The sequence below is a fragment of the Lycorma delicatula genome, chromosome 1, assembly GCF_047948215.1.
Source record: "Lycorma delicatula isolate Av1 chromosome 1, ASM4794821v1, whole genome shotgun sequence".
Taxonomy (NCBI): domain Eukaryota; kingdom Metazoa; phylum Arthropoda; class Insecta; order Hemiptera; family Fulgoridae; genus Lycorma; species Lycorma delicatula.
In genome coordinates this window covers 174,127,606-174,155,349 of record NC_134455.1, presented here as the reverse complement: position 1 = coordinate 174,155,349, position 27,744 = coordinate 174,127,606, and the positions used below count along the sequence as shown (strand labels likewise).

General features: G+C 33.1%; 1 protein-coding gene across 3 annotated transcripts in view; it reads left to right on the top strand.

The window, feature by feature from the left end:
- LOC142325557 (uncharacterized) overlaps nt 1-27,744 on the top strand; it is a 387,407-nt gene that overhangs the window by 348,615 nt on the left and 11,048 nt on the right. For 2 of the 3 annotated variants that reach the window (XM_075367460.1, XM_075367450.1), the window contains exon 8: nt 10,925-11,071. In XM_075367460.1, the coding sequence (XP_075223575.1) occupies nt 10,925-11,071 (147 nt within the window). Of the gene's footprint in view, nt 1-10,924; nt 11,072-20,099; nt 21,633-27,744 lie in introns of those variants that run through there. The other variant, XM_075367470.1, reaches the window with a different exon arrangement.

Genomic DNA, 27,744 nt, shown 5'->3' with positions numbered 1-27,744 from the left:
TATAACGTGTAGCATCGTACACGTACAGTTTGTACAGTTCAAATTTGTTTTGTGCTACGTCTAGTACAAAACGATTTCTGTTGTGAAAGGCAACTTCAACAGTTTCACGTTCTTTGTTGCCTTTGTTCATTTCAGGAAATACCCAAATGTATTGCTACAAAACCAGTATAACGGACCTGGGCAACCGATTCCTTCCAATTAAAAAGAAAGTATGAGAAAATAACAGTTAAAGGAATCAAGAAGGGATCCTTTTCTCAGGTAAAATGACCGTTAAACAATCCTTTTTATAATAGTGTCAATGGCATAGCTACAACAGCTTCTTGGATGAAAAGGATTACTGAACCAGCGTAAGAAATTTTTGGGGAAATAAAAGGGCGCGGATGACAATACTCACTCTTCAACAGTTAGGAAATCTGTGTAGATCAGAGTATATATAAGTCTTCTCGGACAAGGGATAAAGTTACCCCGGAGGAAGTAAGGGAGGAACTGACCTCCCTTGGCTATGAGGTGGTTTCGGTTAAGAAGCTCCTCACAAGGGACGGTCGGGAAACCCCGACCTGCCTAGTGGCCCTTAAGAGGACCCCTTTGGCCCGGGCCATTTATGACCTTGGCAGTATTTTTTACTGCAAGGTCGCAGTGACTGCATTTGTGTCACGAGGGGGGCCACCCCAGTGCCACAGATGCCAGAAATTTGGACACTCGTCCAATTACTGCCAGAGGGCCCAGCAATGCGTAAAGTGTGGTGGAAACCACGACACTTCTGCCTGCGTCAAGCCGCGTGAGGAACCAGCCTCATGCGTCAACTGTAAGGGGCCACATCCGGCCAATTACAGGGGCTGCCCCTATTATAAGGAGCAGACAAACAAAGTCAAGGGACTTAAAAAGCCCGCGACTTTGGACGGCCGCAGCTGGGCCCGTGTTGCCGGTGGGGGAAAAACAGTCCCCAAACCGGAGGTGCCGGCACCCGTGGCAAAAGCGGTCGTGAAAAAAGGGGAGGTAACCTCCCCAACACCCGCCAAGCCAAAACCGGCGGCAACCACCAAGAAGGTGGTAAAACAAAAGGCGGCGACAAAGCCGGCCCCGGCGAAGAAGGCCAAGCCTTCCTCGACGGGAAAGGCAAAGCCTGCTCCGGCTGGGAAGGCCAAGCAGGCTGTTAAAAACACCGCGGCCCCTGTGGCCCCGCGCCCCACCAAAAGGGCGGCCGCGCCAAAAGGCACCCCCAGCGGCAATCCGAAACCGGCTACCCCGTTGGAGACCACTGGCATGGACTTCCTGTCGCAGATGACAGTGAAGGATATCCTGCCAGATATCATGATGGTTTTGCCACGCCTGCTCCAGGCAAAATCTCTCAAGGACTGTATTCAGTCCTTAATAGAGTGCCTCATGGCTGTACTGTCAAGGTATGGTTAGGCCCACCCTCAGACTCTTGCAGTGGAACGCTAACTCAGTAGTAGGCCGGACGGAGGAACTATGCCGTCTGGCCGAGGATCTACTGATAGACGTGATACTGTTGTCTGAGACGTGCTTGAACCCAAACAAGCAACTGACCCTTCGGAACTATTTTACATATAGGACGGATAGGCCAGTTCGACCCGGATCTCGCACCTCTGGTGGAACTGCGGTTTTAGTCCACAGACGCCACATGCATACGCGCGTTGTTCTTCATACAAACGTGATGGAGCAAACGTGTGTGCATGTGGAGCATCTGGGCACGGTGTATCGGCTGGTTTCGGCTTATAGCAAGCCGAACGACGCGGTAACCGGCGCAGATCTGGATGCCGTGCTGGAAAATTGGGATGGGCCCGTGATACTCATGAGCGACCTCAATGCCAAACACGTGTCATGGAACAGCATTCTGACAAATCCGAATGGCAGATTGCTGTACGAAAGGGCGAGAGCCCGCCGCTTGGTCGTCGTAGGCCCTGAGGTGCCCACGTTCGTGCATCGCTCAGGCAGATCTAGGCCTGACGTGCTGGATATCGCAGTCATGAAGGGGGGTACCCTCCCATTCATGATTGAAACGATAGAAGACCTCAGCTCGGACCATTCCCCTGTCCTGTTGGAACTAGGTCAGGCAGGGGGTGGCCGAGATCCCCCGCCTATACCCCGAAGGTCAGTCAACTGGAAAAGGTTCTACGAGACCCTCCAGCGGGAGTACAGGCCGGTAAATCCTGAGCTCCTGAACACCCCGGAGGAAATCGACGACACTGTCGGGCGCGTCACGTCGTCAATGACCGAGGCCCTGGCAGGCAGCTCATCGGCCAAAACTCGAGCAGTTGTTCGAAACGACCTCCCTCCTCATATCTCCGAAGCCATAACGGAGAAACGACGACTGAGGAGGAGATATCGAATCACCCTGTCCCCCGCTGATAAGCGGGCCTTTTATAATCAAACGGACAGGGTAAAACAACTGCTGACAAGCCATCGAGAGGATTCGTGGAACGAATACCTCGCCTCGGTCTCTGACGACATCTCCTCGGTGTTCAGGTTGAACAGGAGACTGCGAGAAGGGAAGAAGCCTCGCCATCCGGTTGTGGGGCAGCGAGGTTTTCTTGCATACTCGGAGGCGGAGAGGGCCGAGGTATTCGCCGATACCTTGGAGGAGCAGTTCACTCCAAACCCCCCTCCCTCCCCGAACGACGAGCACACAACCGAGGTGGAATCCTTTCTTGTAGATTATTTCTCACAGGTGGAGGACGCCCCTCTAGAGATTGACCAAGTCACTGAAGCGGAAGTTTCCGCAGCCATTAAGGCCACAAGCCCCGACAAGGCCCCGGGTGTCGACGGGATCAGCGCCCGTGCATTCCGGAACATACCGGCCTCCGTGATTACAGCAATTTCGGTGATATTCACGTCCATTTTGTACGTTGGATATTTCCCGAATTGTTGGAAAACGGCCAAAGTCGTATGTTTACCCAAACCGGGGAAAAGTTTACTTTTCCCACGGAATTATAGGCCAATCTCCCTGTTACCGGTATTGTCTAAGTTGTTCGAGAGGATTTTTCTCGAAAAACTGAGGCGATACATGGAGGGAGAAGTGCGGCCCGAGCAATTTGGGTTCAGGGAGGGTCACTCAACCACCCTCCAACTGGTAAAAATAATAGACGACCTTGTCGGAGGCCTGAACAGGAAACGGGTGACTGCAGCCGTTTTTCTGGATGTGGCCAAGGCCTTTGACAAAGTTTGGCATAGCGGGCTGCTTTATAAGCTAGCGCGATCGGCGATCCCGTACCGCTATGTCAGACTGATGCGGTCATATCTGCTAGACCGACATTTTGTCGTGCGCGTAGGGGAAACGATTTCCTCTACCAGAGAAATAGCCGCTGGGGTTCCCCAAGGAGCAGTACTTTCCCCGTTCTTGTACACTTTGTACGTGAACGATATGCCGCTGTCGGAAGGGGTCAAAACGGCCCTTTACGCAGACGACACGGCATATTTCTACGAATCCGCAAATGTGGATTACGCGGTCCGGAGGCTCCAAAGGCAGCTGGACTTAGTGGAACCGTGGCTCGACATGTGGAGAATCAGGGTCAACGGTGAAAAATCGGTGGCCGTGATGTTCACATGCAAGACACGTAAACCGACCAGAGAGCTGGAAATCTCAGGGGAGAAAATCCCTTTTGAGAAAACAGTTAAGTACCTGGGGGTGGTGTTGGACAGGCGGCTTACCTTCGGCGAACATGTAAATTATGCGACCCGGAGGGCTAAGGCCGCCAGAGCCTCGCTATACCCAGTGCTGAACAGTGCCAGCCCGTACCCACTGGCAACTAAGCTCCTCATTTTTCGGCTGTACGTACTGCCGATTCTAACATATGCTTACCCGGCATGGGGGGCAGTGTTGAGCTCCTCGCTTCAAAAGAAGATCGAGGCCGTCCAAAACATCGCGTTGCGGACGATCTTTGGAGCTCCGTGGTTCGTCAGGAACGCCACTCTCCGATCTGATGCGAGATTTCAATCCGTGTCCGAGGTGAGGGTGGCGCAGGCGCGCAGACTGTTCGGGAGAGCGGCTGTGTCCGAACACAGTCATCTTCGGGACATCTGCCGAGAGGAGCCAACTCCGACAGTTGTAAGGAAGCGGCCTCACGCCGTACTGGACGAACCACCGTGATGGTGCGGTGCGGTAGCCGAAAATCGACAAACCAGGCTTAGGGGCCTCCATATCGCATGAGCCATAAACGGAATAGTGCGTCAGACGCGTTTCCGGGGTCGCGAGTGAAAAGTTTTCGCGAGTTATATAGTTTGAAGACGTCAAACACGGTAAGTCGCGCATAAAACAAAAACGCGGTCTAAATTTAAAAAAAACAAACAAAAAAAAAAAAAAAAAAAAAAACTTACAGTAAGACAAAATATCCCAGCAATTGCGACTCCTCCGGAAAAGGGGACGCATTGCTCGCTCCTTATAGCTAGTGCCCCGTTGTGGCGTATTCCTGCTAGCCTATTAAAGAGTTAGCACCGAAAGGACTTCAGTGGACGGTCTGAAGGGGAATTACGTCGGGAGGACAGGCTTTATAAGCCTAGCCTTCCGCGGTCGGCCCATGAAATGGGTTCGATAACGCTGGTTTAACAACGGATTGGAATGCAATTAAATCCGTCTTAAATTCACTAAAATAATAATAGACAAAACTTGAAAAATTAGATCCGAGATTAAAAAATAACCCTTTTAAAAACAAGCCCGATTAGAATGATCCAGCAGCAAGGGACTCTGTCCAGGTTCTGCGATAAAGTAGGGAGTAATAGACTCCTGCCAACTTTGCATTCCATTCCATTCCATTCCGATAAAGTTAGTATTAAGCGAGGAATATGAAGCGAGGATAAGCGAGTAGCTTGGCGAGGAGTGTTCGACGCGTTACAGTAACAAAGTTCTAAGTGAGTCACAAACATTCCAGTGTGGACGGGGGTGAATACAAGAAATTGTGAGTTACTAATAGACATTAGTGAAAGCGATAAAGTATTAAATCCATTCCTAAATTGTTAGAGTAGTATTATTGTAAATAGGAAAGGTATTCGCAGTCAATAAAATTGTATGAACCGTAAACTGGTCTAATCTTATCTTGTTATTAATGTAGTACTTGGTATTAGTATTAGCGGTCATTATAATGCCTTTAGTCAATAGGACTATATTCTGGTTTTTATGATTTAACTACCTTCAAATTAATCCTGACCTTATTGGAAATTCTATTCTGTATGTAAATTATAAATTATTATTATTTTTATTATTATTATTATTATTATTATTATTATTGATTTGCCTTATTCTCTATGCTCTTAAATTAATAAATAATATTTATATAAATATTTTTTTTAAATTGTTAGTCTCTCAATATCCTGATCGAGCCGGGAACATGCAATGCGATTTCATAGTACATTTGAATTTTTCCATTAATATAATTTCTGACACTTCACCTTTTTATACTACCAAGGAATAAAAGTATATATTAATATACTTTATATTAGTCTATATTAGTATATCAGTATATATTAATATATACTGATATATTAAGGAATATCTTTAGTAAACCAAACTGTACTTCTCACATCCCATTTGTATTCGATCAGTCAACCATTTATGTACCTACCAACCTTTAAAGGTGATTTATATGTTTTAATTTCCATCAGTAAACCGTCTACATGTTTACATGTGTTTCAGTCTTTCGATGTAAACACCGTTTCTATTAATTCACTGATTGCACCTTCAGTAATACTCTCAATATCCTCCCTCTTACACATTTCAACATACTCTTTTTTATGTTGTTTTTCAGCGTCGTTTCTCTTTATAAAGTTCTTTCTTTTGATATACACGTAGACAGTTGTTTCATACGTACAGTCTAGCGATATTGAATTTTATAGAATCCAGTGGTGAGATAGATTCGATAAGTAAATTGGAAATATCATCGGTAATATCATCCAGAAATTTTATGACACCTTCCTTTTTCATTGCAGTGTTTTTGTAGCACTCCGTATTGGTATTTGATGGTATTTGACAGACTGAGTATCTTTATAAAGTAACTTTACTGGACTGTATTCGAGTAAGTAAAGTGATACAACTGGCATATATTATTGCATCTTTATCATCAGGTCGATACAACTCACCAGCCGGTATCTCCCCTGATGGCCGGGAACTAGCTAATGTTGCGATAGTGTCGCGGCAACATAACCTCAATGGCGCTTGAACTAACTACCGCCTACTGAATTATGAATAAAACTGCTAATTAATGAATAATGAAAAAATAAAAACAAAATTAGTATAAATATTAGAAATAAATAAAAGGTAATATGAATTAACATTCTTTTTACTGTCAGGTTTAACGAAATAAAAAATATTTTAAAGCAGATATTAATTGTATCAATTTATAATCTAGTAAAGGCAATTTTCCACTTCCCGCTTCTGTCTGAAAACTTCTTAAAAAGAATTCAAACAGACTGGTAAATATTACTGTCGGAAATGTGTGGAAATTATTTTAGTTTCGTAATTATTAACAAATCTCAAATTGAAATATGAAAATAAATAATTTTGTAAATTTGATTAATTAGTATAGTTAGAAAAGAAAGTAGTAGTGATAAACTAGAGTAACTATTCAGCTATCACTGCACTGTCTAATGTACCTAAAATACTACGATAATTTAATGGGACTAGAACATATTACAGGAGTATTAGATAAAAATCATTACGGTTTCAGGAAAATCGTAGGATAAGAGAGAGCCAACTGCTTTTCACTTTTATATGATAGAAGAAATCTATGAGTTGAAAGAAAAATTTTAGAGAAAAGTAACTACCCTAGATTTAAATATAAAAACATTCATATTTACTGATAAAATTGTATTTTTTGACAAAAAATGATATCTGAAGAAATTTTAACGGCATGAATTAATTAGTAGGAGAATAATTCAGTTTAAAAAGAAAGAAATGTAAAACACTGCAAATAAAACGCGAGAGAATTAAAAATTTAATATTAAAATGTATGAAAGTAGTGAACAAGAAGTCATACAAGTTTTATTATTTAGGAAACAAAATTACAAAAAAAGGAAGCTGCAATTTAGACATCATAAACAGACTCGCACAATCGAGGGGAGCTTTTACATAGAATAAAATCTGATAGCATATAATATAGATCTAAAAATTAGGATTTTCTGTTAAATATTTGCGTGATGAATAGTGTAGAAACGTATGCTAGCGAAACCACCAAGTTAAAAAAAAAAAAAAAACAGAAATGAAAACATTGCAAGCCTTTAAAATACATAATTTTCCATCCTCGGGTAGTTTTACCCGAGGATGTAAAATTAAGTATATTAATAAAATACAAAATGAAGAAGTCTTAAGACAAATATGAGAGAATTATTTGGGATCTTGTACCTTCAATATAAGTTTATATTAGAATCTTGTAATGAGATGAGTAGACTTAAGCATTCCGCGTAACCCGCATAAATAAAAATTATATTCTACACAGCGTTTTTTCAATATAAAAAAATTCAAACACCCATAATTTAAAATTGCATGATTGGTATTTCGGGGCCGTTTAATCCATATTTCCTAATATTTATTTAAATTTTCTTTTCTATAACATCAAATTGAGTTAGTACGTAGAACAGTTCTTTCAAGCACCATTTCAAATTTATAAACAGTTATATTCCATAAACGTTTACTAACATTAAAATAGCATTTAAAAAAAATTAAAATTGATAAATATTTAATTTTACCTTTGATAAAAAAATGAATCTTCTTTAATGTTTTCAAAAATAACAAAACTTTATTAAGTATATTGTGGTAATTTGTCAATTTAAATTTTATGAAAATATTACGGAGCAAGTCTGGGATTGTGGAGTATACATATATAGTGGTAAATAAATCAGGTTTTCAGTAATTATTGTAAAGTGGGCCTTCTTTATTCAAAATATTCTCGGATCTAATAAATTTAAAATATTTTTTCCAACATTATAGGTTTCAGATGCTTTTTACGAACTTACTGATTTTATTTCTTCATACACTATTCACTGATCTTACAACTAACCATTAATCACCAGACACTACTTATATATATTACCCTTTCACTAATTTTTTAGATGTTATTATTTACTGGATTTTTACATTTTCTGCAGAACCGACTAATCCATTTTTTTTTTAATATTAAAATTTTATTTTTCTCGTCTGCAATCTTTAATTATTTATTTTTTTAAATTATTTACTTTGCACTTTTGTATTTTTTCTTTCAGGAATACCAGTTATTTCTATTACCAAAACTATCTAACTGGCCTAAAAACATCTTTAAATTTACATAGTAATAAATTCGTTTGTATACAAAATAAATTTTATTCATTGCATTTTAAAATTTACTAAAATAACATACTTTTCTGCTTTTTGGAGAATTTGCTATTTAGATAAAAAATATAAATGGAGTAAGGATTTTCTTAAAATCAACAAACAGGCATAACCCAACAAAGCCTGCACAACTCAAACACTCGTATCCAGTTGTACTACAGAAACAATCAGCTACTAAAAAGGATCTTTATTTATATTTACAATCGGGTTCATAGATTAGAAACCATAAGTAAATTTTATCATCAATACATGAGTTTATCTTTAAACCCCCTAATAAAATACATTCTAGACATTAATATAAAATCAAATTCAGAAAAAGCATTGATAAAGTAATGAATTAGACATTATAATAATGTCCAGTACTACGAATAAAACCATAACATGCTGCAGGAGAAGAGTAGAGGTTTTCGTAATATGTTGTTACAGAAGAATGTTTATAAAGTTTTGATAGATTAAAATTAAATAAATTGAGTTATATACAGTACTATTTAAAGTTTTTGAAAAGTTAAACGAACAGCGTTATTGGTTTATTGACGTTGGTAAATTACCGAGTTTATATTTGGCTTCATATTTAAAACATTCGATGTCGAAGTTTTATTGAAAACAAGCCGGTCTCAGTTGTTATTCTGCAAGTGCTCTTCAAAATTTCGTAGCTGTTCTGTGACAAGGCATTATTTTACTTGTGTTTACAACGAATAAAAAATTGAAAATCCGGGCAATTGTGAGCTACGATCGGTCATATGTATTTCTGAATGTGCAAGGTGTTCGTCCTGTGAAAATTCATCGTCAAATTACTACCATATATTGCGACAGTTTTTCAAATGGTCTAATTCGTCGTGGAGTGTGTTTGCTTTGTGACAATGCATATTCACATGAGTCACAAAAAACCACGTCCAAAAAAAAAATTTGTGGACTTCTCAAACGTTTCGGATAGGATGTTTTTGTTCATCCGCTGGACATTCCAGATCTAGCTTCAAGCAATTTCCATCTGTTTACAAAATTAAAGGAGTTTCTTGGCAGGAATGAAAGTGACGATGACTTCAAGACAGCTGTTCGTAAGTGGTTTAATAAATTTAATAAAGTGGCAGCAGACTTCTTTGGCGAGGTTGAAAAACACGACGGTAAAAACCAGTGTCAAGATATGACAAATGCTTAAGCTTAGAAGATGATTATGTTAAAAATAGCTTAAAAATGTAGATTACGATAAATATATTAAATGTAGAATAAATAACATTAAATGTGTTACAAAATATAAGCGGATTTTATTTTCTGGATGACCCTCGTAATTGTATCTTAAACATTTTATTTGACTATAACAAAAATAATTTCTTTATTTTTAATATATTCCTCGATAGGGAAAATTAATTTACCTGCCCATAATTGCTTTATTACACCCTTCAGTAGTTTTCAAATTTTGGGCGATAGTTAAAAACCAAGATTTAAAGCCGACATATATGTATTTGTAGCTCTTGGTTTAGTTAGTAGATATATATACATTTATCTACATATATATATTATGTTATTTTTCTTATTAATCTTCACACTTCTAAGATATACCAATATCAGAGTTCAGAGATAATAGAATTATTTTATTTTGCTATATCAAGATTAACATAATTTATAAAATTAATATATTGATATCAATTGTAAATTAAGGTAAGCAAGGCATTTTAAAATAAAAAAAAACTGATAATATGAAGGGATGGATTTGTTTGAAAAAGTAGGTATTTGGTGTTAGAAAGAAAAAAGGATACTTAAGATATGTAAATAAAATTCAGAAATCGAATACAAATATCTATAGTGTCATGGGCTTGTAAGTTATTTCAAAGAGATGGACCATTTTAATGTAGTTCAAATGAGCCTTTTAACTGAAAACGTAAGCTTATTAATCTATAAGCAGAATTATCAGAGAAATAAAACAATGTTATAAATGTACATAGTTTAAAATTAAAATATCAAGCAGATGTTAAAGTGGTCGTTAAGATTGGAAAAAGATGAATTGTTTAAAAATTAACATGTTTGAAAATTCTACAGGATTTAATTTTATCCATCGTTCTTTTTATTATAATAAACAACATCAGTATTTTTAAGTTACAAAATAATTTTTTGTTGAAAGTGGAATTCAGCTCCTGTCAAATGTTCATAAAAATATGTAAACATAAAGCTTCAGAAAAATTATTTTCTCGATGCATTATTGATAGAAGGTAAAATAAGAGAGAAAATGACAAAGAAAAGGTAGGAAATTCTCTACCAATTTTTTTAAAGGATCTGGGAAGGAATGTTAACTTTTTTCAAAGTTTCCTAGGAATATATGGTAAACTATGAAACCCGTATCATTCTGGTAGCATGGCTGGTCAATTCTAAAAATGCAAAATTTATTCATATTTATAAGAGCCGATTGGATGAAATAATAACTAATTAATTCATTTTTAGCTCATTGTTGTGACTATCAAAAGAGGGAAGTAAACAAAAATGTTTGTAAAATAATATAATTAAGTGAAAAATTATCTAACATTAATTTAAAAGTGATAATTTAAAAATAACATTATTTACATCATAATCTTATTAGTTTGAATTATTTCATTTTTATATTTATGTATATTGTTTCAGGAGGGGTTATGGAAGCAATAGGCTTACAAGGAGATGGTCAGCATTCTAGTTCGTCAATCCAAAAAATTCATTCGAATGCTCATTCAGTCATTTTTATTGTATTGTTTACATTTTTTAAGGAACTTAAAATTAATTGGAGAAATTCAGGTAAAGTATATTACGAGTAATATTAAAATGTTATTAAAATAAAAATATAAATTTAGCCAGTCAGTCGTGTTCGACCCTTGGGGATTCCAACTCCTTGGAATTTTCGTGGCAGGTTTTACAGGTGGTTTGGCATTGCTTTCCCAATGTGAATAATTGAGACCCAAGCACCAAAGAACACTGGTATGTACAGTCTAGTATTAAAATTCATGTAAAAGCAGTTGCCTTTTACAAGGACTCGAACCTTAGAACTCTTGCCTTCGAATATCAACTGATTTCGCGATGACGAATTTAATCACTAGACTAACTTGATAGGTTAATGATAGATTAGTTATAAGATGTAACCAAACCATGACTATTTAATAACATTTTTTAAAACATAATAGAAGTACAAAGGAAAACCGTTTGTCGTAGAATTTTCATTGTGTTGTTTGCAAATCTGCAAAATAAAACTGAATGGAAGGCAATATTCTTAAACTTCATAAAAGTTTAAAGTATTTTATTTATTTAAAAAACGAATCTTATTTTGTTATGTCAAAGTTAGTTAACATAATTTGTACACTTTAAACATCGATATCAGTTGATAATTAAAATCTACTTTTTAAATCCAAAGGAAACCTAAGAGTTTAAACAAAACCTAAGTTTTAAGGAAATATACAGACGGTAGCAGGATATTATCACAGAAAATGTCTGATTTTCTTTAGGTTAATCCTATCGTCAGCTTCTGTAATATTCCCTTTTAGTCTGCAGTTATCAGTAAGCACATGTAGATTTTATTTTCCCTGGTAGCGTTTTTGCATCATTGATACTAGTACATCCTGGTTCATGACAGTTGAGTCAAGAATGTAATGCAACATGAGTATTTTTAGAGACATGTTGCATCTTAATTTTTTAAAGTTTTCAATAAGTTCAGTCACTAATTCTACAATTTTTTCAACCTTTTTTTTGTCAGTGAATGACTTAACAATATTTTGAAATGATATTTGTGCTGCTTTCACAGATTCGTTCAAACTTTGAACCCTTCATTAGTTTACGTACATGTATTCCAAAAAACACTCAATGAATTTGAATTTGAATTTTTCTCACTGATCCTGGGAGACTTGCTCTTAAGAAATATATGAAACCTTAGACATTTCGATTCATTCTATGATAAAGTTTACTTGTGATGGTGAAAGATAAACATTCATTAGATTCACAACCGCATAACGTTTTTCTGTCTAGTTATGATGCTTCCAATGACCAGTAGTTTTTAATTTTTTTTTTATCTAGTGCCTCACTCGTATAAAAAGAATTAACAGCGCTTAGTATAACAGAACTGCAGTCCTAATTAATCATCTTTACCTTTCCACATACGTGTTAAGAACACTTAGTTTAATTCAACATCGTCAGTAAATATCATATTGTTATAGGTTTCTTTTATTTATTTTATTTTATTTTTTTTAGAGATATCTATAAAAAATCTTCCCTCCGTAGGAATGTGGTGCTTTCCCAGTAAATAAAGATAAAGAATTTACCTACAGTTTACACATAGACAATAAAGCATTTACATCACTGTAGTACAGTATCTATATTTTTAAGGAGGTGCTTAAATTCTTGCTGCCTAACACGAAAAAGCTGTCACTTTCGAGAAGATTCCTGTCTTGAAGACAATAACATTAAATAACAACCTTGAAGACAATACATCTGACTTAACTTAGAGAGATTAAGATTACTGTTCATTAAGATCAGATCATTAAGTTCTGCTTGAATAACTTTGTAAAGTTCAATGATCTCACCTTGGAAATTATGATACTCTTCTTTCTCATTATTTCTTAAATCACCGTAACCTGTATAATCGTTACCATTTTCTTCTGAACTCCATATTCTGGCGGAGCAAGAACAGGTAACTTATTACTATATGGAATAGTTCTTATGGCTGAAGGAAGACTAGAATATGCAACAAAATTCTTGAATTTTCTTTTGATGCCTTTGATTTTGTAATTCAAAAATAATAACGTTCTGTGAAGTATTCTTTAGGCTCTCTCCATGCCAAACGAAACAACAAAAAGCATATGTCGAGGCCACCTGGGTGGGAAAGTTACACAATTACAGTAGATATGATAGGTACTGACCTGCTTAATTACGCTCAAAATAGAGTTCATAAAACTTTTTAATCAAAGGACTGTTATTTCTTTTTTTACCCCTAAAATGTAATTCACCAAACAATTAGAAAAGACTTTTCGTTTATTTATACTATTACGAAAAATTTCTGTATAAATTTCTAATAAAAAAAAAAACGAAACAATATGTATGAAATGAAGATTTTCGCTCGCTAAGAAATAAACTCGCATTTATTAGCATTAAAGTGAGAATGAAACTGATCTCTGGTTTGGGTAATTCCTTAGTAAAAATAACGATTGAAATGACCATATGGTCTTATTAATAAAGGTTATTAATTAGATCATGTAACTGTGTTTTCCAAAAAGGAATGAGTAGTAATAAACAGATAGTTACGATGTCATTTTATGATTTATATCATCATATTAATCTCACTGAACACTCCTCCAAATTATTCCACTCTGAACTAATTATAAATAAATTCAGTCATTGATATTTCATTATTAATACGTATAAACTTTACTCAACAAATCACTACAAGTGTTTAGATCTATTATAGAATGTTATGCAGTTTACCAACTTTCATTTTTAAGGACGAAAGAAAAAAGTAATGAAGCACTTAGGACAAATTTTGAAGTCAATTTGGATTTAGCGTCCAGAAATCATGAGTAAGCCAAACTTACGTGTAAGAAAACACTTGTAGACCAGTGTAATTTTACTAAAACTCAAGTGACATTAAATATTCATATTGCGTAATCTAAAATAAGAAGTATTCCTGACCCATTTCTATTTAAATTCAGTTTCATGATTAAAATTCTTAACTGCAAGCAGAATGCTCATGGAATTCGTAGACTCAGTCGATTAGAAAATTCAAATTCGAGAACCGGAAAAATTTTGTTTTGAAGCAAGATTCTTTTTACTGCTTTTATTTAACTCAGAATGTTTTTTTAATGTTTATTCACAAATCTTGTACCCTTAATTTGACATACTTCCAGATATTGCCGATTGATTAAATTTTGCTATTACAAAGTTACTAGATTTGTTTGTTACAAAGTTACTTAGTAAAACTTCACAATTTCGTTACCTTTTTTAGTAAATGTTTGAAATTTTTTTGATACTTTATAAATAAATATATTAGAAATTTCAATAAATGATTTTATCTTTTGAAATTAAAATCAACCTGCAAATTAAACTCATGCAATATATGATAATAATTTGATTAAAGATTGACTATAAAGTATAAAGAAAGTTTTTAAAAATTTTGAAAATTGTTTTTCATATTTGTAACTAAATTTCATTAAAAAAAAATTATATTATATTTCTTTAAAAGGATAAAACATATAATGATGCAGTGATACTGTGGTAATTAAAAGTGATAGTTTTTATAATAGTCTAATTTTAAATTATTTTATAATTTTAATTTTTTACCGATTCAATTAAAATTCTAAAATTTTTATTGTTATTTTTTTACTTTATATACCGGACGATATTTAAGTGCAGAAGCAGCTTTATATATTTTAATCTGAGAGGTATTTTGAGGCAATAAGAGATGGGGTTCTACATATTTAAAACAATATCTGCATTATTGTGGGTATTTAATTTTTGTCCGTCATCTTGGATCTGCCATATTCAAGAAATTTAATTTTTATAAACAGGGAGATCGACATATGACACTTGATTTTGATTTAAAATTTTACAAGAAAAAAATGGCGAAACCGTTTTCTGTTAATGACTTGGTTATCGAGTTATAAGCTTTCAAGGTTGCAATGACGGGAAAATCGTGTTAACAATAAAACTGCTCGTGTACCACCAGACAAGTTATAAACGGATATTACTTGAGGTTAGCACATTGCCAAGCTGTAAAAGGAAAGCATTTTGCACATTTATCGTTGAATGCTATGCTTTCAAAATTTATTTAATTATTGATTTACCATCGAAAAAGTTAACATTTTAAAATAAATACTTTAATATTTAAGTAAATCACATCAGTTGATGTAGTCGTTTAATGTGTTTTTGTGTTGTTAATTATTAGTTATTGTTTAACATTATCAATATTATAGCACTGTTTATAGTTCATTATTGCATTTATTACGAATGTAAAATGCAATAAAATTGTATATGGAGAGCGTTTTACTTCGTTTTATTTTAACACATTTTTCCGTCATTGTAACTTGGAACACTTATAAGGCATTAACAATAAAACAGGTTTCAGGATATTTTTCTTGTAAAATTTCAAACCAAAAGCACGTGTCATTTTCTAACTTTTCTATTTAAAAATTATTAAGTTTGATTCAATATGGCTGGTCCAAGATGGTGAACAAAAATTAAACACCACCATAATACAAATTTTTTTAACCATGTTGAACCCCAATTCTTTTACCTTCAAATACCTCAAGATATGAAACATAACGCTGTTTCCATTCTTAAATATCAGTCTGTATAAATTTTTTGATATATTTATATTCTTTACTTATTTAAATTTTCATTTTGAATGCATCATTTCTTATCCACCCCCCCCCCTCACGAAGCTGGACACATAACTAAGCCTTAACACAGCTCCAGGAGCTGACTTCGCCTCAAACTACCTCGCTGAGAACTAATTGTCCCTAGACAGCCGGGGAGGGGGTCTTTTAGTAATATGCCATGCCTCTAATGGGGGGCCCCAACGACGTCTCTCTACAGGAACTCGGTTCTTTCTGCTTTACCTCTAGTTAGGAACCCCTGGAAGGATCCCTCGCCAGAACTACGGTCTTACTTTATCCATCAAAATCCGAAGCCACGTGGAAGTCCCCACCCAGTCATCGAAAGTGGAGGACGGAAGCGGGCCACCTCTCCTGGACAGAATTCATTTCCGGGCGCCAGCCCTGCAGCCAGGGCCCCCAAGAGCGTACCCACAGGCATTGCAGTGCAGAAACTTAGCCTCCGTAGGAAAGTCCTTAAGAGATGCCTCTGAGATCCACAATTGAAACATCGCCTCCTTCTGGCCGGACCGCCGCAGGTCCCCGCCCGGTGCCCTATACCCCAACAACGATAGCAACGTTCTTCGTCGGACTTCCTGGATATCCGTCTCTAATTGGACCAACCTTCAATAATTCTGTCACTAGCAGAGGAGGGTCCGCCACCGTTGCCATTTTTGTTTCGCCGTATGACGCCCTCTGGGAGAGGACATCGATGGTAACCGAATCACAAAGAGTCTTGCGCATCTCACACACCAAATCCTCCTCCGAGAAAAGGGTGTCAACGTCCATAATGAGCATGTTTACCCACCGGTTAGGGTTGAAGGCCCTACCTGGATTCAACCTTGTCTAATATTTGGTTGCCTTAACATGGTAACCCCATTTCCTGTGTCTTGGACCCGTGTGTAAAGGTCCTCTCCCTGACTTCTGCGTGCCGACTAGATGTTCACTTCATCCAATGAAACAGTGTCTCGACCCGTTCGAAGAAGATTCGCGTATGATCGTTCCGTCGCCTCCATCTCCACATTCGAGGTTGGGTCTCAGGGGGGGGGTGGCAGTGAATTCTTCGCCTGGCTCCCCTTAACCCCGAACGTAGACCCATCATAATGCATTCGAAACTCAGTGGAACACCTCCGGGCCAAGAATTCAGCCACCTTATGAATGTATTGCCCCATCATCACCTGAAGCCCACAAAAACAAACTCTAAGATTTGCGGCCAACGCTAATCTGGCGGACTCCACGATACGTGATACCACCCGCTCGTCACCGTCGGAAAAATCAAATGCTGCCATTCAGTCTACCCACTGGTTCCGCCCTACCAGCCAGTTTCTCGGTCCGAGTACTACCTGCGACTACCTGGTTCGCCTGCAGCGAGCCCGACCGGAGCATTGGCCCTGCTAAGGGCATTTCCTCCAACATCTTTAAGTCAGCTCAAGATTCCACACCCTGGGCTAAGTCCATCACCCAGGCCAGTCCATCCACACCAGCAACATTCTCAAGAACTTCAATAGCTACAAATGCCTTCTTGGGCCACCGATGAAGAATCAACCGAGGATGATTTCCATGAGCCTCACCCTTGTCCAGTGCTTGTCGTACGTCCATGCGAAGACTTGTCCTCCGTCTGGACGGCCCTCGATTCCATCACCATCGCCTTTTTGGTGGCCACCGTCACAGCCTCCACTGGCGTCCTCATGCCCTTTGAGGGTAGTTCCTTCAGATGTTTCAAAACTTTTCAACCACAAACACAATACTATCCATTTCAAAGGAACAATCTTCGAAATGGAACAGTCTTTGATTTATTATTTCATGTTAGTGTGATGTACTAACCCACTCAGGTCAGAGACATCTTTAAGAAGACAACATAGATTGTAAAAGAAACATTCCTTTCTATTCGCCAACGTACCCGGCTCCACCGTTGAAGCCCAACTATAACATCCTGATCAGACTACCCAGCCGCAGGAGGCTTTTCCTGCTTCTCTTCCGGGGGGGGGGGGGGTGAGAACCGCAACCTGCGTTTTGATGATTTTTCCGCTGATGGTTCCCCAATATTCTCAACAAAAGAAGCCAGCGGTGAAGGGGGCTCAATCTCATTTCCACTAAAATCAATATCGCTCAACTCCATATACAGAGCCTCAGCCCGTTGACAACGCTTGGATACGTTCACCTGTACAGACTTCCATCTGGCGGCCTCTAATTGCCGAGCTAACTACCGGCGATGTGATTCACAGTCGCAGCTCGATGCACTATCAGTGCCGTTGACCCTCGAAAGGACCTCACGGAGACGCGAACACCTGGCGTCCTATTAGTCCACTGCCGTTCCACAGGAGTAAATTCATCTTCTATAGAAGGGTACATACTCCCAAATCGATCACGTTCAATCACAATAACAAATTAACACTGTATGAGGAAATTTTTCACAAAAATTTCCTCGTATCAATCAGCTGACCTAAAAAATAAATAAAAAGTTTTTTAGTCTATATCAACAGAGTTGTTCGACTTAGGAACTGATACAAGTCGAACATAAGCAAGTAATATAAATATACCTTAGCAACCTTAGGCTATACTTACAAATATTAAACAAAAAACACGAAAAATAATAAAATTAACAACAAATAACAAACAAAACACAAGGAAAACGTTTAAATAAAATAAAATAAGTCACAAACAATAAATTGGTGATTAATGGAGGATTAGCTCGCATGGAAGCTAAACAAAAGGGTACTATCCAACAAAACCAAAAAAAACTCAACCTTCCCCCCAAAAAAAAACTACAAAACAGGACAAAACAACCAATAAAATAACTAATAACGTAAACGAACAACATAAAACGGAAAACGAAAGCACGCATAATCGTATGTCAATATCGGAGCTCGAGCAAGACGTCTTCATTTTCTCAGATCTCGACATGTACTCCCTATTGAAAACTTAATATCAAAATAAAACACCACGTTAAAGAAAACAACCTACTATACTGTAAAATAGAATTTGTGAATTAATTCTTGCTTACTATTTTTTAATTTTATTTGAAACTCATAATATAATTGCATAAGAATTAACACAATTATTACAAGATGCAATAACATTGTGATATTTTATTGTATTACCCATAGCAAATACTTGTTTAAAAATAACTTAATTATTGGAACATGGAAACTTAAATTTCACAACTTAAAACTTACAAATAATTTTCATAAAGTCTTCAAGTTTTATGTCCTTGACTTTTCGTAAACATAGTGACCACACCAAACAATGATCAATTTTTGCTGGTAAAAGAAAACCTCTTGTTTGATCGTCTAGATCCTAGTGGAGACTACGTTTAAAGTGTGTTTCTTCTACCTATATTTCGATAAAGGTAGAAGAAACTAATTAGAGATGGATAAACGATTAGTTACGATTTATTTGTAACCCCTGTTTGTGTTCTATTCTCTTCTGTTAACTATTGGGATTGCTTTCAAAAGTTTTGACTCGTAGTTTTTCTTATATCCTTACTATAAACTATCTAAAATTTTATCTTTCACTGGTTTCGGATATAATTTAAGGTGCTAAAAACCTTCTACCGGTCCTAGAATTCACGATTAAAATTTCTACTGACAATACAATTTCTACTTCTATTTTAATAGTAAAAGCGGAAGAATTAATGCTCAGTTACTTCAATCCTACCTTTGCAGTTGTTTGAGTAAAAATATATATTTGACTGGGTCCCAAGAACTTTAGAAACTTCCTACGACCTAATTTTCGATAAAGGAGATTCTGTAAAATATCTTATTTCCCTTATGTCTGTATCGATTTTTAATCGATCTCCTTTTTGATCACTTAACAATGTCTTTCCAAAGTTCAGGCTTTCTGTTATATAAGTATAATCAGTATAAGTATAAACTATTTATTATATTTATAAAATATTTATATTTATATAAGTATAATCAGATTTACAAATACCGGTATTTCCATTGTAATAAAATCTATTGGCCTTTGTGTGATTTGTAATACGATTTACAATATTGGTTGTTGTCCTGAATCATTTGTAATACTACGTCATTTACTTGCAATACAATAGTTATATTGTGAGAATATAGTTGAGTTATTTGTTTATTTTTAAATAAGTTATTGTATTTTTATTTTTACAATCATTTGGTATATTTTTTCTTATTCTTTATTTCTTATTGATGTATAATAATCATAATCTTATTCTGTCATAATTATTTAAATCTTCGTTTTGTAGATGTTGATTTACAAAAGCTAATTACTTCCTTTTGTTATGTGCCGTACTTTTCAAAATGTTTGCTGTGTTTATTTATATTTTTATAAATAGAAATGTGTTTTATATTTTATTATAAAATTTCTTATTTTCTCCATTGTTGGCTTTACGAAGGAATTCTTTTTCACTGGTATTTATAATTAAAAATTATAATCTACACAAATTTTGTAAAAATAATGTGATATTTGTTATAATTTTTATGACACTTAACAAATGTTTGTAGGTGCCTGTTATAAATAAATTTCTCAAGTTCAAGATTTGGGAAAGTTCCTGTTGATCAGACCCAAGCGGTCAAGGATAAGAAGAACGATGTTTTTGTATTTCTTCTTATAAAGAAAACTTTTATTAGAAATGATCTTTCCTTTTTGGAGAAACCCTTAATGAGATATTGATGAAAAAGCTTGATTTCAAAATAGTTAAAGTAACATTACAATAACGTATAAAATAAAAATTTAAGCACACGTGAGTGTATGTAATTTAGTTTTTACATTTTAATTAAAATTTGTGATACTATATAATTAATAATATATAATTTCCATGCATTCCTAGCTTTTGAAAAGCAATTTTTAATACTTATTTATACTTCAGATAATAGTAATAATATGTTCGCTTTAGTTTTTGAAATCGGCTTGATGTTTTGGAAAACTTATACAATGGAATTAAATGTACGTTAATTACTGGCCATTAATATACTTATTTTAAGTGGCCTTATACAAAACAAAAAACGCGTAAGTAAAGAGAGGAAGAATTTATGAATAGTTTAAAATGTGTTTAGTAATAAAATAATTCGTAACTGAAAAAGTATTTTATTTTTGTATAACTATGCATATCGATTGCTTGCCTAACATCTCTGACCTCCATTGTGTTAACTTTCATTGTATTTAATGTAATAAATATATATTTTTGAAGAGGGAGGAAGTACATGGTGTGTAAAAAGATGAATGTGTATAAGTAACTAAAAATTGTGGTGTTTATCTAAACTCACTTGTTTTATTTTATTTCCATAATATTTTATATTATCAAATTTCATTAAATTAAATATCCTACATACAGCCAACACGGTACTCCATTTCATAAATTGTATTTCATTTTTCACATACAGTATAGCAGAAAATAAACCTAATATAAAAATTTCGATTATAATAATATAATCGAAAAAAAAGATTAATCCACAAAAACTTCACTTTTCGATACTGTATTTTAAAATTAAGAGCTCTTTAATTTACTAACAAATATCCTGTCTGTTTTAAAGAGTCTGAAATTTGTACAATATAACTTCTTCAACAAAAACGAATTATATTTACTCAGCACTCGTTGTTATAATTAAAAATCTAAAATAGGTTTTTAGTAAATCCATTATACTCTTCTTTCTTCTAATCTAAATTTTATTATGTTTTTTTAATATTCTTTTATGATTATTCTCTTGGAGTGATTTTCCTCCTAGCTGGATTTACTCTGTTCTAAGAAAACAATAAACAGTTTAATTCAGCTTTGCATTGTTGAAAAATAATAATTTGTACTAATAAAATAGTAAAACAAGTGTGCTTTATTTATCATCAGGTACTTCCACAATTATTTTATTAGCTTAGCATAAATATAGTATTTATATATCATTCTCCAATAACTCGGTTCTAATCATATTACAAAATATTATTACATTAAAAAAATGTATTAAGCCTCTTAAAGATATTCACTCAGAAACAAATAAATTTAAATCATATAATTTCATAGCATTAAACTAACAATAAAACAGAAGTTTTATCGGATGATCATTTTTTTATATTAATTTTTTTAATATTAAATACGAGTGGAGGAAATTTTTTTAAATTTCCTTTTACGTTTCATTTCATTACAAAATCTTTTAATTATTTTTGGAATAAATAATAATATTAATTTATAATCAATAAAAGAAATAGTTTATTATACACTTTTTTAATTCATGATAAAATAAAAAAATATGGATTCGATAAGATAAAAGAGATTTGAAGTATATATTAATATTAAATTTTTTTCTTTTTAATAATAATAATGTAAACAGTTGCAATAGTTGCAAATAGTACATTATACAAAAATACATAAAAAGAAAAACCAATCACATTTCTGTCAGTATTTTTTCTTGTAGAGTAATTAATTTTATTGTACGTAATTACGTTTTTATCTTCTTCAGTTTTATATTAATAGTTGTGATCCACATTCAGTAATTTTGTAAAATGATTTAAAAATATTGCATAAATGTTAATGACATTATGAGTCAAAAACAGTTACACTGACTTTCGTGAATTAGGTATCGAAATCTTCCTATCAATTCACACGCCTTAAACTCCTGTTTGAAATGTAAATACTTAAGCTATTTGTAAAACCCGTCAAGCTAACTTTCTAGCAATCATGCATACATACATTATGTAATACACATTTATGTATTAAGGATCTCGCATTAGTCGATAAACCACGTCGGTCTTTCTGAAAAAATATGTTTGAACTTGCTTCAGTAAATGAAAAAAGTTTTAAAAAATCATGTAGGAATCTATATTCATCTAAAAGAATAATAAATGGAAATTTTTTAGAGTAGGCCTAGTATTAAAAGAATTATATGAATCTGTCTTTGTAATCATAAAATTACTGTCAACAAAATGTGTTTTACATTAAGATTTATAATAAGAATGAGTTTTTATTAACAATTAAAAGGATTTTGAAATTGAAACATTAAAACATGATTTGAAACTCTACTTAAGAAAAAAATATATTTATATATATTTACTGAATGAAAAGAAATTATAGAAAAGCAATTAATGTTTATACTGTTTACTGTAAATCATTAAAGGAATAAAATTTAAACTGATTTTTTTTTACTAGAATTAATAATTAATTTATTAATATGATAGTTTTTTGCAAAATTATTTTATTAAATATTTGCAAGCAAACAGTATATAAAAGTTGAGTTTTTCCATTCTATATTGTTTTCTTACTTTCTAATTATTTAATGTTAATATTGCTGAATTTCTTATTAAACAAAGTTGAAAAATTTTCAGCTAATTTTTTTAAATTATCCTAGGCAATATATTTCGTCTAAGTTGAAGAACAATAAATAATTTATATATAAATTTCATTTCTCTAAAAACTTATAATCTTATGAGTAATGAATTATGTATTAATTTAAAATTTTCAGGAATAGTCGATAATATAACTTACTTTAAATAACGCATTGAATGTATTTTACGAATGGACTTAATTTTTATTTTTTATTTATGATATCGCTACATAAGCTTGAAGCTTGTGCGTGGGATATGGAAATGGAATTTTGTAGCGTATGAAAAATGCCATACCTGACCGGGATTCAAACCCGGGACCTCCGGATGAAAGGCCGGCAATCGGTGTAGTTGTATTATTTTAATTTTACCAATAAAATTCAAAACAAGAAATACATAACCACCGTAATGATTTTATTGTATAAAGTTATAAAAAAATAAAAAAATTATATTCAGATACCTATTTAATTATCTTTGGACAAACAATTTTTGTAAATAATAATTTTAAAAATATTTCTTTTAGATATATTATTATTCGTAGCTACCTCATTAATATTTGTTTTCAACCCTTCACTTCCTAAAAACCAGGTTAAATAAAAATAATAAAATTAATTTAAAATAGTGTCACCTGCACGTGATGTTGGAAATTAAAGGGTAAAACAAAAATTTATTTAATAAAATATTTTGTAAATATTTTACTTAACAATGAAAATGTTGTCTTTTTTATTTCATAAAATACTGTTATTTACAACAATTTATTTAAAGTATTTTTGCTTAATAAAATGTGTGTGAATTGTTACCCTAGTTTATAGGATTGTATACAATGTAATAAAATTATTTTACATTAGTAATTTATTGAAGTTTTTGTAATTATGTATATATTACCCGATTTAAATTCATAGTTATGATAATTTATTTTATTATGTTCCTCGATGTTATATCAGTTATACATTTAACTAAAGAAATAATACCAAGTTTTTTTTTATTTCCTTTATTACATTGTTTGATTTATTTTGATTTGTTACTAACATTGTTATATAAATTGAAAAATAAAAAGATAAATACAACTGAAATTATAAAACTAAGACATGCAAAGAAGAAAATTATGTTCTAAAATACATGTTAAATTTATAGTGTTAGGAAATGTATTTAAAAATTTATATCTAAAACAGAATTATTGTTGAAAATTTTCTACCAAACATTCATGAATTAAGTAACTTAGTTAATAATACGTATACAATTCGCAATTATTAGGTGCTTTAAAATGAAACAGAATCAAGTATACCATTACATCAACGTCATGTGCACATGTTTTTTCCAGTAATTGTCGCATACTATTTCAAACGGTTCGGTGGAACTACGCCAATTATATATGCCACGCTCACTATAGTTACAAGTTCTATCACATGCGGATTTTTATTTATATTTTATATGGTCTCGTGTACGGAATTATTTCTAAAATCTAAATAAAAATATCAATTGAAAAAAGTAAGTTCATGTTATTTATTTTTATATAACTACCCTAAAAGTTATTAAGACAATTATAAAAATCACTTTTGTTCTTTTATTATATCAAACCAGAAAGGCCAGGAGTTTGAAACGCCTTATTATTTTTATGGATTTTTCCGACAATTATTATTTTATATTTTCACGTCATTTACTTTATGCCATTTTCATTATCGTTGATAAAAGTTTTCTGTTTTTATAAAATATCTGTCTGTTCCTTTGCTGAATTCAATAAAGCCAATAATAAAGAGTAAATCCGTATAACATAAATCATTGCAATCATTATTTGGTTCATGAAATATAAAAAAATATTCGGGAAAAATTTCAAGAACGGAAATTATTTTATAGAATTTAATTATTGCTTCTTTTCATTACTGTATTAACAAAAAAATTATTTTCTAACGAAATGAAACATTAATATTTTTTATATAAAAATATTAATCTATTAAAATGAATATTAATGATAACTGATCGGTGGGTAACTTTGCCTTCTTTAAGAAACTATATCTTACTAAACCCGTTTGTTATTTTAAAAGAAAAAAAAAATTAAAATACATTGTAAAGTGTTACACTACAAAAAATAAATTAAAATAGAAAATAATTCATGTAAAACTACATTTACAGTTTAAAATTAACCCACGCGCGTGCGCACACACACACACACACACACACACACACACACACACACACACACACACACATACACATTATTTTTATCTTTATTAACAATACTTTCAGTTATATTTATCTTTTTTGATTAATAAATGAACAATTAGAACTGAAAAATGTTTAACTCTTTTGTAAAAGCAAAATAAATGTTAGTTATTACCATTAAAGTTAATATTTTTTAGACTTGTATTCGTGTAGTTTTTACCATATTGTTAAAAGCTTTTTCAATTATTGTTGTTATTAATTTGTACAAAAACCTGTGTATTTTATTGAAACATATTTTATTTAATCACAAATAAACATACTATATTTTTATAGAAGAGTTTTTCCTATTTTGATATGTAATTAGAACACAGAATCAATAAATACAAATGTATTTTTTTGGTTTTAACGTGTATACGATTTTTTTTGTGAAATAAATAGTTACAACATTCCGTAAACTCTCATTCATGTTAAAACCAGTAGTTGTTTGTCTTATTCACATCATTTACGCTTGAATTCTGTATTTTGTAAGTACCTTGTTTTAAGCGTTATTTTTGCGTTCAGCATAACTATATTATTTCTATAATTAAAATTTTCAGTTAATCATTTCATAACTGATATTATTGTCACCAGATGTAAAGAAAGTTCACCCTCCAACCGTTTGTGTGTGTATGTAAAAGTGCAAAGACAATTCATCTAGAGAAGACGTAAATTAAGCTGCAACGAAGCAGTTATTTTTAACTACGAGGATAATTAAATTTTCATTATTTGAGTAAAGTATCTTTCCAATGAAACAGTTTAGTATACAGTAAGTTACGTTACCCTTTTTATACCGTTGCTCCGAACGTCACTATTGATCTCCCAACTGCAGCATAATTTTCGGGAATTGGTGAATTAATTATTCCTTAATAATAACTTCCTCTACTTCCTTTCTGGAACAACTAAGATCATAGAACAGGTGTTTATCTCAACAAATTCTTACTAATAACTAAATTATTCAGTGATGATTTTATTTTAAACATTTAATTTAAAAGTAATAATAAATTAATAGCTAAGAGGATACCGCTCAATCCTTCTTAAGTATATGTCGCTTCCCTCAGTCATTCTAATAAATTGGCTAAATAGAGGTTTTATTAAAAAAAAATAAACTTACCATTGAACCAGAATTAAAATACGCGTAACTCTGAAATAAACTTTCACCTTAAAAAATAGGATGATTTGCAACTATTGAGCTGCCTGATCGCTTATGCCAAAGAGTTTATATTTGTGGTTTTTTCGTCGGTTGTCTGAAGATCTCAGCCAATTTTATCAACGATAATCGAGTGAAGTATCAACATTAAAGTAGTTCTACAGTCTAGCGGCATAATTCACCGGAGAAGCCTCGCCATTAATAAGAAGCCACCAGATTTCAATTATCACATAAAGAATTAGTGGACATCATCTTTATTTTAATACCAAAAACAGATTTATTTCAATCACAAAAAAATATAATTTTATAAAATTTGCGTTATTTTTTATTACTAAATTTAGAAAATATTTTCTTTATTTTGTGTTCTTTTTTCAGTCATATTTTGAGTAATCTCTGCAACCTTAATTAAACATTATTTTCTTCAACTACAAAAGAGAATGCATATAATGAAATAATGTAAAATAAAATATTAACTAATCTTATCGAAAGTTTTAATACAAACCAAACAAGTTTAATTCTTAAAAATTACACGACCACCTGACGTTCTCGTTTTAGGCATTGGTAAATTATGAAATCTTAAACTCTCTTTACAGTGATGATTGGCACTTTGACTTAAAAAAACTATTCTGTGAAAGCAAATTAACAAATAATTTCTGTAATCAGTTAGTTCAAAATTTTAACTTCACTTGTGTTGCAAAAACCGAACTTTTAATTTTGTTCTTGCATATCATCTACAGCGGGATACTTCTGTTCATAAATGTCTATCTGGTAGTAGTGTATTGTCTTATGTAATATATGTTAAATCTTTCCTTGACTTTGGAAATACATATTCATGATTTAGAAACAAGGGACATATTTATTTGGTTTAAAGGAAAATCAGAAATATGTTTTCAAAAGATTTGCATAAAAGTTATTTTAAGGGAAGTCTTAATTTTTTATCCGAATTTTTGAAGTTTCTTCCAAACCTCAATTACAACGTTTAACGCATTAGAATTGCAAGTTGTGCGAGAACTATTAAATCCAACTTCAAATCACTTTCTCCCTGTTAAAATTGTTGTTATTAAAATAATATTAACTATTATCTTTTCTCTTAAGATTACTGCATAGTTTCTATGTTGAGTACTGTTTATTTTTTAGCTTTATTTTTTATCACTTGTTGATGCAATTGAAACCAGTCCATTGTCAAAACTTATAGTTCTGGTGCTTTTAAATTTCTGTTAATTTTTATATAGCGTTTGGTCAACGTTTCTCCATTTATTTGACGTCATGCCTTATCTCGCCTTAGGGAGGGGCGTAGACTTAACTCTATATAAATTTAACAGAAATTTAAAAGTACCAGTAGAATAAATTTTGATAGTGAAGTGGTTCCGAAACCCGTCAACATGTAATAAAAGAATGAAGCTAAGAAAAGTAAACAGCACTGAACATAGAAAAAAAATCACTTTCACCTTTTTGAAGGAGGAATAAAACATAAACGCAGATTATGTTTTGATAGA